At 55.8% G+C, this 16,593-nt stretch overlaps 1 protein-coding gene across 1 annotated transcript; it reads right to left on the minus strand.

The window, feature by feature from the left end:
• Positions 1 to 11,280: 11,280 nt before the first annotated feature.
• On the minus strand, positions 11,281 to 13,071 carry EsH8_VI_001224 (uncharacterized protein; the record flags this gene model as incomplete). The annotated part of the gene is made up of 2 exons (XM_083272477.1): positions 11,281 to 12,905; positions 12,972 to 13,071. 2 exons carry the CDS (start codon positions 13,069 to 13,071, stop codon positions 11,281 to 11,283), a joined length of 1,725 nt encoding a protein of 574 aa, XP_083127651.1.
• Between the last annotated feature and the right edge of the window lie 3,522 nt (positions 13,072 to 16,593).

Raw genomic sequence — 16,593 nt, forward strand, 5'->3', positions numbered from 1 at the left:
ATTAGGCGCACGAGGCTACTTACCTATGTCGCCAAGTGCATGGCGGATAAGCACAAATAGCCGATAAAATTAACGTTTCGGTCTAGACCATTCCGACTCGGCCGGAGAGCCCTTTCCCCAGCACCCCGGCAGTCTGCTGCAGGGTAACCGCGGATCGGCGCAGCAGCCGGGAGTCCGAATGCCTCGGTATATCTGTTCTTGGGCGACGGAGCACAGTTGACCGGACGATGATGGCTGCCCGTTTTCTCGCCGAGAGTGTTTCGGAGGCAGACTGGGTACAATGAGCTCGAGAAGGGTGAAGGGTTGACACGTGGATATTGGGCAAAAGAGTTTTACCGCCATAGAACATGGGCAACCCTCAGCTGCCCCCCCCGGCTATGAGGTGTACTTCGTCTCAAGATGATGATATCCAAACTTCCCTCAAATTTTAAGCTGACTGCCATGGCATTTCATAGTTCTGACTCGTCCACCACTAAGCTGACTCAAGGCCCACTTTGCACCACCCTCCAAGATTGTCGTGTTTCTCCGAAGTATGTCCTTCCTCCCACCCCTCGAAGGAACAACCAAAATACTGATGACGTGGTTCACTGTTCTAGTGACAAAATACCCAGTATCCCATCCTCCATCAGCCTGGCATGGAAGCTCTCAGATGCACGACGGAAAGACAAATGAAGGGGGAATGCAGGGGAAGATAGAGTTCACGCTTACCCTCACCCGCTGCAGTGAAACGGTGCCATAAGTCATGAACCTAAAGTCTCCCCTCTTCAATGAAGCGATGGCATGCCCCCCAGCTTGGTGTTACTCGAGCCTAATTCAGGCCATTGTGCAACTGACCCGCCCAGGATTGGATGAACGCCCGTACACCGAACAACGAGACTTCACCGAATACATGCAGCCGTTTCTGCCACCCTCTCTCGCCTCGTGGCCAGTGCTGGCTTCACATGCCCATCTACTCACAGCACCTCCAGCATGCACGCACATCCGCCGCTGGCCTGCAAGGATGCGTTTGGAGTCCCCTGTGCTCCTGGTCTGTTGTCCAGATTGCAATGATCACCCTGCCCATGTCACGAAGGAAGGCCGCGAGCGATGTCCAACAATTTGGTGTGGTATTTGGTTGGTGTGCAGACAGAGGATGGTGTAACTTGGTGTGTCTGGAGTGAGACATTGTCTATCCTGACAAGCCTTCGTTAGTTCACCGGTGGCCGGTATCGCGGGTTGGGGGGCTGACTGGCCGTATCAACCCCGGTGAACTCTCCGACCCCTCGACGAAAGCACGGTAATGATGCCCCGAGTGATTGGGAGGGCCGATTGCACGCGCAAGGTCAACACCACCGCCCGCTAAGCTACTTACTGTAATCTTATTTTTTTCGACTTGAAGAGGACAGGCCACAGCATATTGGAGCGACGCCAAGGGAGAAAGGGCGCGGAACACGAAAACCTTCGCGCTGGTCTCGTATTTCCATGCGCCGCACCTGGATGACGCTGAGCTGAAAGCCCGACCATCACACCCGCCAGCAGCAATCTCCCACCCGTGGTGGGTGCAGCAGCCAGGTTTGGGTAGCTCAACAAATGTTTAGTGTGGTGTGGATGGCCTTTCGGCGGTGGAATAGTTCTAGAAGGTGACGGGGCGACCTTCCGTCCCAGGCAACGAGTCCCGGATGGCTGCGAAGAGGAGCCGGAAGACGAACCGGGGAGGAAAAGCCGGTGGCTTGGAGGAAGCGTCTTGGTAGGGGTGGGTGGGGGGGATGACGGAGGGGAAAATAATAAAATAATAAGCAAATTAAAATAAGATAAAAAAGAAGGGTGGTGGGAGGTGACAGGAGATGGCGTAATGGAGGGTGAGTAGAACATCACCCCCTTGGCGAGGCCGGGCCCGAAATTTTCGGGAGGGCGCTACACCGCGAAGAAGGCAGAACCCCGAGGTCTACCGAGCAGGGCCTACCGAAGCTTGATTCCAACGAGATGGTGCCATGAAAGGGCCGACACTGTCAAAGTTGGAATGGCAGGAGACCATTGAGGGCTGTTGTAATTTCTTGGGGGGTTCAAAGAACAGGATACTCCCCTCCCACCCCCTCAGCCAGCGGGCGGAGAACAAAAGACAGGGAAGCGTGGGCAACCGGGAAAAAAGGCCGATTTGAGCGATTGGAAGAACTGGTGCCGCGAGCATTGTCGCGAATGAAGCTGATCATGACGACGAATGAGGGGGAGCGGCTTGAACTGCCCTCGTCAACGTCACCAAGGCACCCAAGGTCAGAGAAGCGTTAGATTGCAGTCTCATTGCCGGCAATGGCCACCTTACCACGTGTATTGCTTTGATATACTCGTCCATTTCGTTTCATTACACCACATGGCCCGACAGACGGTTCGTCTAGGCATTGCTCCAGCAGGACTGAACTGGTCCCTGCAGCAGGTCGTTGCACTTTACCGAACCACAACTTGGGACCAGAGTTAAGGTTGCTTTCCTCTTTCGTGCAACTCGAGTAGCCTGATGATGGGGTCCTTGCGCTTCGGACTTCCCTGTGTATGGCCACCAATTTGTTTTTTTTTCCTCTTTGGGCCTTGGACATGACTAGTCATTAGATGGTAGCTATCATGACGGCTTGAACCGAAGGGCGGGAAGTAGACCGAGGATTTTCGGTAATTGGAGAGATACGTACAGTACCTCTATCAGGGATTGGAGATTGTACCGCTACAAGATGGTAGAAAGTATCTCAAAAAGTACACAGGTACCATGTGTCTTGAATCGTTCGCGCTTTTTAGGAGGACGCCAGGTCATGATAGACAAACATCATCATCATGGAAGAAAAACCGTTTCGAGAAACAAATTTGATGCACCAGGGCCAGGGAGGTTTGGGGCTCGACCAGCAACGCGCAACGGGAGCCCCGTCCCGAATGCAGAAAATGTCTTGGATCTGCCCTCTCCGAGCGTTGCCAGGCGGGAAGACTCTCCAATAGCGACGGGGCAGTATGACATCAAGTTCCCCATCGCCGATGGAGGGCAGGTGTGCCGTGCCAGCCTCGGGATTGATCCTCACCACCTACCCTCATTCCTGAGTGTCCCAACCGAAAAGTCTGGGTTGGGTGGGGGGTGGATCGCAGAATCGACAGATCCTGAGATCCAAGTGAATGGGGAATCACGGTGATCGCTATCAGGGAGGCTGGCACGAGTTGCCGTGTCTTCGAGGGTGATAATCATCCGTCGATGATGTCGGATGTGGAGAATAAGGGTCCGCGGGGTTCAGAAAACTTAGATCAAACCCGGGGAAGACGGTTCCCTGTCTCCACGATTCCGTCAACTGCGGTGGTCCAGCCTTGCGGATGGGTCAGTGTCCCAGTTGATAGTCCCAAGGGATGGCCCGGAACAGATGAACGAGTCAATACCTTTCCGAGGAAGAAGAAAAAACCTGCGAGATATAGGCATAGTTCCGCGAACAACGGGACTGATCGGCGGTGGTCTGGAGCCGATGGAGTCCAGAAGTCGGATCCGGGGCCAGGCGACAACGTCATTGCCCCGTGGGTTCCCCCCCGGGGTGTTCATTCCAGTGTCGTGCGCCATGCCCATCATTACGGGATGGGGCAAGCTGTCTTGAGAATGAAACCACAATTGCTCCGTTTTGACGTCTGTCGAACTCCAGTTTGTGGAAAATAATCAGACCAAAACCCAAGAGCAATACGTAACCAAGAATTGAATCTTGGAAAAAAATGGAATAAAAAATATTAGCGCACGGAAATCCAATGATGCCCGGTTTTCATGAACCGTTTGAAACGCTTGGGAAACAATTGGCATCACGGAAACATACAAACACATACCACACACACACCCACACGTACACACACACACTTTGAAGATTCTCAATGGCCGGTTGCCATGCAGGACATGTTGCAACGATTTCAACAGGGGACAGAGTGGGGGACCAGAGGCACAGAGCAGATCCAAGATGCACGTCAAAAGTCGGTGAGGATGCCGTTCGCTCGGCTGACTGCCACGACAGCACAAACAGGGCCTGGAGCAGGTGTGGAGTTTTCGTCAACTTGGTTGGGGGGACACCCAACTACAAGCGAAAAGGGCGAGTTGATACACTGGAGCGGCAGGGCCAGTTTTCGTTTCCCGCGTGAGGGTGTCCTGCAGCACCTGATAGCCTGCCCTCGTCTGCATTGGTCTCCCACTCGGTCTGGTCTGGCTTGCCCGAGTTGAGGATAGGCGCCCCCCCCGTCGCGGGATCGAGTCCCGAACCCGGACGCGGCTTTGGGCGAGGAATGTTTGGCCAACTGCCACCAATTGAGTTGCAGCAACCAATACCCAAGACGCACCCAGACGGGTCCCGAACCTTGATGAGTATACCTACAGTCGTGACAGAATCCTGTTCTGTTAGATTATCGACTTTGTCATAATAAATACACTTTATAAAAATAATAAAAAGAAGCAATTGATGTTTATTGCCTACAGTTTCCGACGGTAGAGGTGGACCACACACACGATGCAACCAGCCAACTTTGGCATGCAGTTGCAATTGCGACTGTCCGCCTAACTCTCAAACGCAAGCGACCACCAAACATTGGACAACTCAACCCACCGCCAACTCTGGGTACCACGTCAATTCACAACCCTAGACGAGGGTTTAAAAAATTTAGAGTGACACGCCCTCTGCTGAAGCCTCCCCCCCCTGCCGAGAAGCTGAGCTAACATCTCGGAAACAGCCTTAACCGCCATCGCCATCCTCGTTCGCTGGCAGGGCGGTGAAGAATACTTCCCTTCCAGGACACTTTCAGCTTTGGACATCTCGTGGCCAGGCTCGATGCAACCCCACAGCCGAACCCGCCAAAGATACTCATTACGTGCAGTATAACGACGCGGGGCCCCCTCATGCGCATGCTGGCCTCCTGCTCAGAGACGAAGAGTCATCGCGTGCCCTTGTCGTTAGTAATCTGACGTGTTCCTCTGGAATTGCTTCTGCTTGGTGGGGTTCACAAATCGTGAGGAGGGGGGTTTGGGGCTTTGAACGCGAAATATGGTCCAATTCTGGAACCCTAGTACTCCGTACTTTGTCGAGAGCCTCAAAATGCCTCGTCCCAGTGAGGGGGCGAAGAGAACCGCTTGGGCATCAACAATACCCCCTCAGCATCAGTCAAGAAACGAGGGGTTGACCGCAGATGTGGCCAAGAAGGAAGCAAATATGGAAGAAAAAAACCGACATATCCCCTCATCGTCATCGACACCCCCTGTCGCTCATAATGCCGCAGCAGCCCAGCCTTGGAGGGGTAAATGACCAGGGAGCGCCTAGAACCGGAGCGTAAGCAGAGACTCTCTTCAAGCAGGCCATGGCTCGCAGCCTGCGGATGGGCGCGGGTGCGTACGGATGCAAGAGCATCCAAGAGCATCCAAGAGCATCCAGGAGACCCTGCAGAATCTGGCCGTCCATCACGTTCCGCATCCCAAGAGATCTAGCATGGCGTCCAGTTCCTGCCGTTCCGCATTCCGCATTCCGCACGCCCTCGCTCAGTCTTTGCTCTCGGGCATACCCCGACGAACACCATGGGAATAGTGAATAGTGACGGCCTTCGATATTAAGCACGTACAGACTGGGCCGCATGCTGGCCCTTGCCGCCATCATGGGACGTGTCACCTGCTCACGCCCCTCAAAGGAAAAAAAAAGAGGCCAACTGACCGTTCGCCTCCCCCAGCCGCAAGAGCCATCCCTCTCCCAAGCCGCGCGCCGCGGACATTTCCCCGCGAGCTGAGCTGGCAGGCACCCTGTCCGCCACTTCCCCTTGCCCCGTCAGCCCCAAGCGCGAAGCCACACCCTCCCTGCCGGGGGGACACGCAGGCAGCCCAAGCCTCACGCTTGAACCTCGGCCGTCCGGCCACGCCGTGCCTTCCCAGCGTTGCGAGCCACACACTGCCTCCGTTGCTCCGCAGCTTACGTACTCCGTACAGAACCACCCCCCAGCGCCAAAGCCACACGCACGGCCCAAGTCCACGTGCTCGTCAGCCCCGCGGGTCCAGGGGAGATGGGGAACGAGCAGACCAATCAGGACCTCGGCTTTTCTGCTCTGGTCGTTTTGCAAGCTCCGGAGTTCTGGCCCCCAAAAAGCGGAGATGGTTCACGGGAACAAGAAAAAAAAGGGAAAATAATTGAATAAAATAATAAATTCCCAAAAGAAAAGAAAAAGAACAAACAGTCAGCAGGCACCCCTCCCCCCCCCCGGGAAGAACCCCGATCCACTACGGCCTTATTATGGAGTCACCACCAGCAGCCCAGACTTTCACTTGAAGCTGCAAAGGGTCGTCCCATTGACGAATAGCTTTGCTTTGTAGCATTTTTGTGTCTGACCGGCTGGGGATGGATTGATGGATCCTGGGGGATTTCCTCGGTCTGGGCACCACACCACACGAACCTGTCACGTCCCCAGCACCGAGTTGGAACCGAGATATTTTCGTCCACTGCGGACATTCACAAAAAAAAAAAAAAAAAAAAAAAGGAAAAAGGCGAGAAAAAAGAGGGCCTCGACTCTTTGATTCCAACCATGCCAACCTCTCAGTGAATTAAACGAATCTTTTGTTAGTCAATGTCCAGCAACAAAAATGTCTCCGCAATAAACGAGGGACGCCAATTAGTAATGCTCCCTGGCTACGAGGCCATCTGACGGCATTCCGGGTGGCGAGCGGACGGCATTCCGCGCTGAGGTCCGAAAAAAAAAAGGCGGCTCTGGAATATCGACTCGACTCGACTCGCGTGAGAACGGCATCGGCCGGGGCGAGATCCGGCAAGCGGGGAAAACCGACGCTGAAAGCTTGGCCTTGATCGCTGCTTACCAGTCGCACCCGCCCTCTGCCCTCTCGGGCTCATACTGCTGTAGAGCAGCCCCCCCTCTCCCGATTGAACTGCATGCCCAGTAAACATTTCGTCATTGTTGGTAGCTGAGCTGGGCAAACCAGGCACACGTCGTACATTTCAAGGTTAATTGTGCGTCCTGCCGGCAATGCTACTTACCCTGTCAGCGCCATTGAGATGGGTGGCAGCGCCGGCCAGCCTACCTATGACTTGCCATGAACCATTGAAAAAAAAGGGACTCTGCCAGCTTTTGCCCACCGGCTCGCTGTCAATCTCGAAACTACCTCGGGCGTATTCCGTCGCCTGAGTCTCGACGCACATATTCATCTCGGGCGGTCCAGATGCCGAGCCCAGAATCCAAGTACTCTCTAGGATGCGAGCACCAATTTTCAATTTTTTTCCCCCTTCTTACCGACAGACCTCCACGCTGGCCTGTCCGCACACCCACGCAACCCACCCATCATCGCGTTTCGACGGTCTGATGAGCAAAGACGCCGAACACGTCAAACTGGAAATAAAAAACAATTAAAAATAAAGTAAAAGAGACCCATCGCCAATGACAAGAGCCTCATTGTGACTTCATGCACCCGCGGGCCCAGAACCTCTCAAAGAGTCCTCCTCGCCTCCCTCGACGAAACACGTCTTCTCCACAAAGGCGCCGAGTCTACGGCTATGACGGACAGGACACACCCCTCCATCCAACCTCCTGCCTCCGTATACTAATTTTTTTTTATTCTTTTCTTTTTTCCCTTTGCTAGAAACCGGACGGAACCAATCTCATTCAGATTATACTAAATAAAAATAATCCCGAAACTCTTCATTTCGGTGGAAAGCCGCCACCTCTGATCCCGGCGCTGACGGCCGGTGCTTCTGAACCCGGAGGCCCAGCACGAACGGGTATATCGTGACCCCGCGAAGCGTTAAATGGCTCTCCGTTTTTGCTCGGGTGGTATCTGTACGGAGTAGTTACCGAATAGAACGCGGAACGAGTTCCACTTTTCTGCGTTGTTGGCCTTCTAGGGATTGAGGGTGGGTTGATTTCTCAGTTAGAACGAGTTCCAGCGAAAATGGTTGCGAATTTTCTTTTAATTTTTCTTTTGAAAAAAAAAGGCTTTTTTTATTATTTAATTTTCATCTCTCAAAGGGTTTTCTTTCCAACCGTGACGATGGAGACACACTAGCCACAACGCTGTCTCGCGCGGATACTGGTGGCTACGCAAGGCAACGGGAAGAGGGCTTCTAGCTCAATTGGCGCCGGTGCGCTGGTCAATTGGGCGTTGCCAACCTCTCACCTCTCAGCTAGCAATGTAGGGAATGTGTCACGGCGAGATGTCTCTGCCGTGCCAATCGAGGGCCCGGTCGATGATGCTCGGTGCGCTCGTCATGCGGTCACCATCCCTCGAAGGAGAAACCCGTCAAAATGTCTGGCATCGATGGTGCAGCAGCATCTCAGACCTCGCGGGGGTCTCGACCTCGTCGATGCGGCGAGACTGGGCCGCATCTCAGATCGGTCCCGGGAAACCCACCCTTGCCTGTGTTCAGTCTCCCTCCGAAGCCTTGGGGTTTCGGCCGCCCGTTCCCTGAGCCCGTTCATTCATTCCCTGGAGCATTCTCTCGTGTTACACTGATCGAACGTCTTCCCCGCAAATCATGTATAACGCGGGAACAAAAAAACAACCAAAAGGCCTTCCACGGGCAAAATCCAAATGCCATACCCCTCGAAAAGAAAAGAAAATAGAAACAAACACAAACGCCCCTAAAAAAACAAAAGGCCACCTCCCCACGGCCATCGCTCCCCCGTAAAGAACGAACGCCACGTGAATAAGAAAAGATGAACCCGCCCCGGGCATTCAAGACAATCCGGCAGCGTGCCGTACGGCCAGCGCTCGCGCGCGCGCGCGCACGCCCGACTAGAATCATACGACGGGACAGACACGTTGGCAAAGAGGGCGGCCGGCGCACGCTTCGCACCCCATTCCCCTTTGCGGACTTCGATCGAGGACTAGAGCTTCTAGCGCATACCGCCCCCTTCGTCCTTGTCGTTTTTCCCGCCCGGGAGACCCAATTCCCCTTTCCTAAACATCATTCTCATCCCGCAAAGAAAACACGCAAGATTCCCCCTCGCCGCCCACCAAGCCTCGTCCCCGAGGCCGTCTCGCTCTTGCCCGTCAGCCACGGCCAGAAGGGGATTAACCGGGCGCCCGGCCCAGGAAAGCCAAACAGCCCGTCAGCCCCTCCTGAGACATGTCGACTTTGCCTGTCTTGCGTGTGATAAATAAAGCCTGTCAGCGAAAGGAGGCCCTGTTTGGCCTTGCGGGGAGCGTAGCAAGCCACGCGCAATGTCCACCGGCCCCCTTTTTTTTGGGGCCAAAGAAGCATACTGGGGGGGATATTGGGACTTGCAGCCGGCCGTCCGTGTACCCGGGGAACGATAATGGGGGAATCGGGATGTCAAGGAACGGCGTCCGCACCCACCCCCCCTTTGCACCCCCTCCTAACCAAGCGATATGTGCACCAACAACACCGAGATGTCGCAATATCCCTTCCCTGCCCAGAGGGCCAACAAAAAACCAAAAAAAAGGGAAGAAAATGGAGAACCATCCGATGATTCCCGGTTTGGAAAAACTGGCCTTTAACCCGTGGGTTGGACCAAGCGTATAACGCGTGTGTACGTAGGTACAGACACGTACACGTACACATGCCTATTCCCCCTCCCTCCCCTCAAAGGCAAACTCCTCACCTGACAGCCTTGAACCTAAACCTCTATCCCACCGTCATTGTTACCATGAGATTCGTAGGGTACACATGACCGTAAACAAAACAAATAAAACAGTACTAGGGATAGAGCACAGCACAGCAGATGAATAAGCTTCCGAGAAGCTCCTCGGAACTCCAACCCGGCAGCCGAGAACCCCATGAATGCCTCCTCCTTCTCCTCCTCCTCGCTCACTCATGCGACAGCCTCCTCAATCACAAGCCAACAGTCGTCTAAATCACGGTTGGTGAATCACGTACACAGGCGCAGGTGGACGGAGGGGGGGGGGGGGGGGTCTGTCGGTCGTGGTCGGCCGTGGTCAAACACCATGCACGTACAGGGTATGCCCACCTACCTACCTGCCCAGCTACCGCTTCTCCCAAGGGAACGATACCGGACTTTCACATGTCCACAACCAAACAACCCAACTTTTTTTTCATTTTGTTGTCACTCAATGCCAAAGCATCCAGTCCAGTCCGGTCGAGCCCCAATGCCATTCTCAATTCGACTCACTCCCCTCCTCTCCCGTGGCGCAGCCCTAGCGCAACCCATCGTCCCCCTTGGGGAGTCTCCCAATGTCAGCGTGGCCGGGCCCATGCGGTCTCTAGGCTCTCCTGTTGTATCTAGGTAGGTGAAGCGCTTTCCGGCTCGTGATGGAGACGGCTCTAGCGTACCGTGTGCTCAACACTGGCCCTGCCCTTGTGAGCGGTGAGCGCATGGACGCCGTTCCCTCCCACTGTGCTTCCAGATCAGTCAGCAGCAGCCGCAGCAGGTGGTCGCTAGGGCCAGCCAGTAGTTTGACCAAGTCCTTCCAGTACACCAAAACGCGTGCAGAGAGGTAGAGGAGGGAGAAGGGAAGAGACTTCACAGGGGCGCGGGATGCAATACGATGCAGGAGAGGGTGTGATTGATTCAATGGCCAACTTTTATTCATGTTTTTGCTAAAACTCTTTGACGATTTTGCTATTTTTTTTGGGTTGTTCGTCGTAATCCTCCTGCTTTTGTGGCCTGTATGCGCCGACCTCCTTGCGCGCTTCTACAAGCTTTTCCTTTTTCCTCTTGGGCCTTTTCTCGTGGGTTTTACCCACTTTTGGTCTTCCACAGCCCCCCGTCTTTTTTTTCCTGTCGTCAGCATGCCCCCAACAGTAGCTTCTCTGTTGTTGAGGTCGCCCTCGGGTATGCCTTCTGTAGTTTGGTCTTTCCCTGTAGACCCTGTCCATAAGAGTACAATCCATCTTTCACCAGTACAGAGCTTTCGACAACCATGATGTAAATGCAGAGACCCAGACTCGTTGATAAAACATGAAGGTGGTATGTTGCGAAAACGAAACAGACCATGGTATCATATAAGAGACGCCGTGCAAATGTGAAAATTAGAACCAGGTCCATTGAGGCCACACACGCCCCGGCCCAATGGATGCATCCGGGAGGCTTTAAAAAACGCCTCTTGCGATGCCCTTGCGGTAATGCAGTCGTATCGTGAGAAGACAACTTCTCATCCATGCGCGCCCAACATTAGGGTAATGATGATAAAAAGCAAAGCCCATGCGATGTCGCCGCGCGCAATGCAATGTAAATAGCAACCAGAAATCAACCGTGCTCGAGCGGGCTCAGTGGCCACACGCTCGCCGGATATCGTGAGAAGTATGTGCTGTAATGTGGTATGTGGGTGGAGTGTAGATGGTAGATGGTTTACCAACCCTTGGAGTGGTAGCCTCCAAAGTTGTCGGTGTCCTTGGAGAAATATTGAGGGTTGTTGGTAGGTCCGTCCTCGTTCTTGAGGCACACCTTCTCGGGGTACTGCTTCAAGTTGGCGACATCGTGGGAGGTGTGACGTCTCTTGAGGACGGCATTGGCCGTCGAAGACTTTTGCTGCCGTTCCCAGAGGAGGTTGCGGCGCAGAGACTCGGTCAGCTCGGTGGCGAGCATGTTGCGCCGGGTGGTTCGGGGCGAGAGAGCGGCCTGGAGATGGCTGTGGCTGGCCGTCGCGTAGATAGGCTGGGCAGCCGAGCGAGGCACCTCGGTGATGGGCTTCAAGGGAGAAGAGCGAACGCCCCGCTTCATCATGAGAGGCGCGTCATCAGAGTCGTTGGGAGAGACAGCCAGGGTGGGAGGTGCCGGGTGGCTGGTGCGCGACCAAGGGAGCGCCGAGGTGGATTGAGAGGCAATGTTGCCCAGGTTCTTAGAGCGGTCGTTCTGCTTGATCATGAGGGTGATCAGCGAGCGGCGGGACGTCAGGTTGACCTTGGAGTCTACACGCTGGAAGAAGGTCTTCTCATCGACGCTCGACTTGTTGCTGTCCTCAATTGAGTCTTCCCAGTCGGAAGAGTCATCATCGTCGTCAATCGCGCTTTCGTCAACATAATCGGTCTCTGAGTCGTCGGCAATAGCAGAGTTGTCATCGTTAATCATGCGGGTGTGGACCTGATCGGCAAAGGAGGCCGTCTTCTTCTGTCCGCTGAGCAGCGAGCCGGGGCGGGAGGCAAGGGCGCTCTTGAGCGAGCTGTCCTCCTCAGAGGATCCGCCGACTTGGAACACCTTACGCTTGGGGGCAGCAGGAATGGGGCGCAAGTTGTCGACGCTCTGGCCTTGCTCACTTGAGGAGCAGGACTCGCCAATGGAGAAGATGGGCTGCTTCTTGGCTTGGATAGGCTTTGCGGCAGGCGATGACCTGGGCTCGGGGATAGCAGCAGGCAAGACGATCTTGGGCGAGGCGGGGATAGACTGCGAAGTCGGGATCTGCGAAGGGGAGAAGCCGCGGACGACGGTGGTGCGGGAGGTAATATCGGGTGAAGAGGGCTCCTGAGAGTGTTCCTCTTCCGAGGACTTGCATGGTGACTCGGTAGTTGTGGATCCAGAGTGCTCGTAAACCAGAGAGGCGGGAGCCAAGTCTGGGGTCTCCTTCTGAGGAGGCATGTAGGGCGAGGCGAGTTGGGGAAGAGGAGCAGACAAGGGCTCCTCCTTAATAATGGAGACGACCATCTTCTCGAAGTCACCAGAAGTGATGTGGCGCTCTTTGCCTCTGCTGCGGTTGCTGGCACAGGAGTCTTGCCTCTGGATTCTGGGGCGGATCTCGAGGGGGGTGGCGAGGGAGGTAAACTCGACGGCCTCGTCCTCGTTTTCCGACTCGACGCTGCCGGAGAGCTGGGGGATGTCTTGTAATCTGCTTGTCTGGGGGATCTCTCTGGGCAGACTTGTTGCGGTGACCGAGGCCTGTTCCTCCTCAGTGCAGCAGAAGGTTTCGCGGTTCCACAAGCGCCAGCTGAGGTTCTCTAACCTCCGGCCCTGTTCGACAGACTCTGCGCACTTTGCGAAGACTGCAGCACACACGTTAGCGGATGCGCCCAGGCGAGCTCGAGAGAGCAGCCGGATCTAATGCTTACCAGTCCACATGCTGTAGAGATTTTGGGGATTTGAGGTGTCGACCTTGTTGATAACGTTGGTGTCCACGGTCAGGACATGAGTGTCGAGAGGATAAGGCATGGCGCCGAAGTAGTCTGCTCGGGTGGAGCAGTTGACGGCTGACTGTTCAGGGCGTATAATGTGATGTCTAGGTGGGAATAACGCCCAAAGTGAGGGCGCGGTGCGGTAGTTTTGTAGGGTGAAGTCGGCGCCTGGAGCGAAACGATAGCGATGCTGTCGGGATCAACAATGGGTCGCGAGTCGTGCAGGTGAGAGTGGCGGTCGATGATGTCGACTGTCGGGTGAGACGCGCTGTGTACGTCGTCGTCGGCGTCGAGATCGGTCTAAGAGGTCCGGTGCTGGCAAAGGTGCAGAAGGGGCGACGGAGAGGAATGTTGTAATATGAGAGCGTGTGCGGAGAGGTGAGGCCGGAGAATGGGGGCTCTGGATGCACAAGACGAGGTCGAATCGATGGTCGAGATATGCTTGCTGGTGGAGCAATGAAGTAAGAGCGAGAGGGAAGGGTGGAAAGTCTGGGGGAGGACGGTTGTTAATTATTATCGTCACCTCTGCTGTCTAGAGCGGGTTGAAAGATGTGGATGAGATGGCAGTGGAGAGTGGGATGCATGTAGGTAAGTAAGTAGTAGATGTAATGTGCGATGGGTAATGGGCCATTGAAGGGGGGGGTGTTGGGACTGGGGAGGGGCGTGCAAAAGGGGGGGGGGGGCATGGGGGGTGAGTCGCGGTCGGTACGAAAGTACGTAGATTGTATTTTCCTCGCGCGACATGGACATGGGACAAGCAGAAAAAGAAGAGAAGACAAGAGGGAGGGAGGAGCAAGCAGGGGGCCCCGGGATGGGGCACCGCCAGGGAAAGAGGAGGAGGGTGTGGGCGCGGGTGACTGGGTGTGGGAGTGGGTGTGGATGTGGGTGTGGATGGACGGCGGTACGTACCGCTTGGTCTTTGGGTCGCGACGGGTGGGTGGTGGAGGAAGGTATACCGGTACCCAGACGGATACTATTCCAGGTCGACCATCCGTACTGAGGGCAAGTACCGCCGTCGGTGGCTTTCCAGAATTAACCCCCAGAATAAAAAGGGAGAGAGAAAGAACGACCGAATAGAACTGGGGCAGGTTCGTGGTGGAGGGTGGCGGCGGAAGGGGGAAGGAGAAGACGGGGCCAAAAGAGCAGGTAGCAAATGTGCAATGCAATGTCTTTGGTTCTGTTTCTGTTTTTGTCTCTCTGGCTTTGGCTCTGGCTTCAACTGCCCGCCTGTCGTGTCTGGTCTGGTCGTTTCTTTGCTCGAGACGACGACGCCGCCGCCGCCTCTCCTGGCCGGATGGATGGATGAATGGACAGATGGACGGACGGACGTGGCCCTGTGGTTTCTGGTTTCTGGTTTCTGGTGTTCTGCTTTGCCTGTTGCTGTGATTCAGGCTCAGAGAGACTCGGTGTCTGTCCCAATGTCAGGATCCCAGGGGTTCGGAATGTCTCTGGTAATCGGTACGTAGCCGATTGTACCGGCACAGAGAGCAGGCGCGCAAGGCAGTTCGGTCATGCGTGCGAGGAGCTGGTTGACGGTGCAGGGATATCAAGGGCTGCCCCAAGGGGGGGCTACGAAGGTACCTAGGAAAGTCCAGAAACCTGCGGTTCGGGGAAGGTCGGTCGGTGGTTCGGTACACTGCCTGGACGGGGCAAGGCGTGGTGGCTCCCCCGGAGTTCCAGAGGCCCAGGAACCTGACGTCTCTGGATTCTTTTTCCGAGGGTGAGTGTGACTGAACTGACTGAGCTTGGCCTGGCGGGGAATCTGAGGAGTGCGCCCTTTATTTTCCAACTTGAACCAAGCCTAAAACGGCATAACCGCGGAGGGGGGGGAGCAGCGCTGGACCCCAGAAGGTATCCCAGCGCACTTTTTGCCGTGCGGATGACCCAAGGTACTGCCACTTTAGGAATAGAGCAATCAGACTGCGCTTGGCCTTTTTGGGCAGTATCAGAGCTCCCCGTTAAGGCGGCGAAGTCGACGGTCAGCTGCCAGTATCTCTCTGCTCTCCGTTCTGCCCTCTGCCTGCCCATCATCTCAGTCCAGGAACCACAACCGGGACCTGGATCTGGCGTCAGCTTGTCCAGCCCGGTCCAGCTCAATCCGTTGCACCCACTTCTTCTCCATCGTCGGCTCCACGGGCTGCGCTCTGCCCACGGGACCGTTTGGGTCATGTGACGGCTGGCTATTCGCCGCCTTCGTGTCTCCCGTCCGTCAGTCCGTCCGTCCGCTCATATTCAGAGCGCGTTTGGTTGGCCTCCGACACTCCGTAAACTGGCCTCGCCCTTCCAGAGCATGGCTAGACGGTCCAAAACTCACTTGCAAGCTGCACTACATCTCTTACGGATGGATACGGGGCCGTGGTCGCCATCTCTAGGTGGCTCAGTCGTCTGGCCGAATATGCGCCGCGACTCATCTCCACGTTTTCCATTTCCACGTCTCCATCGCCTCGTCTCGACCTCCTCCACCCTGCACGTCCGTTCCGCCGTCGCGCTGTTTCCGTCAACCGTCTCTCGGTACCTGGCCGAATGCCCGCACACTGCCCAAAGAAGAATAGCCCTTGGAGTATTACTCGATTAGGATTGGCGCCAGCTCTGATCGCCCTTCCTGCCGGCACTGTCCTCCTTCTGGCTCCCTCGCAGACGAGAATGCCCAGAAGGCTAGAACGAACGCAGCTCGACAGCTTCGCTGCCACTTACAGCGATCTCCGTCTGGTCACAAGCCCGCCGTGCCTCGTCCCGCCGAAACGGATCGCCCATCCGTCCAGCCCCAAACCGTCAGGGCAACGCCCATCAACGCCTGTCCCTGTCCTGCCAGCTGCTCACCTGCTCTGCCGCCTCGCTGCTCCTCTCTCCGAACGTGGGGAGAGACGGACGCCATGCGAAAAATAGATAGCACTGGGAGACAGCACCCACAGCACTCGCTGGTTCAACTCGTCCGCCTGCGCACTTCGGATCATCCCAAACCGACCCAACCGTCGGGACGACGGCCAATCGCTTCCCCGGAATCCCCCTTTGTCACCCACGACTGGGGCCAAACGGATTCCTGTTCCGACGTTCAATTTCCCCCATATTCAGGTCCGTCCATCCATCCAGCCCGGACGGATCACGAGTCGCAGGTGTCGCTGCAAATACATTGCACATTAATTGGGCTGGCATGGCAATGCCACCGGAAAAGCGCTGCGAGCAACTCCTGTTCGAGCCTCAACCAGCTCCCCCATTGCGCCCCGGATGGAACCCGGGCTCCCGAATGGAGAAGAGAGAAGCCAAAGAAGAAGGGAGGCCACTCGGCGGCTCGCAGAGCCCGCGTCCACGAGACTATCGCCCATGGCGGCTGCATAGCCCTCGATAGTACCGGCACCTCCACCATGATCAACTGGCACCAGCATGCTCGGGGCCCGCGCCTGTGATGGCGACGAGGTCAATTCGTCGCCCCCAAATCTGGTTGCGGTCGAATCGGCGACGGCCCGCCCTCCAGCGCTGACACGGCGATGTGACATGCTCTGACCCCCCGTAGCCTGCGACCCTGCCGCTTGACTGGTTGCGACGTGCCCGCGCTCGCCCC

This window comes from Colletotrichum jinshuiense, chromosome 6 (genome assembly GCF_051148585.1).
Source record: "Colletotrichum jinshuiense chromosome 6, complete sequence".
Lineage (NCBI taxonomy): Eukaryota > Fungi > Ascomycota > Sordariomycetes > Glomerellales > Glomerellaceae > Colletotrichum > Colletotrichum jinshuiense.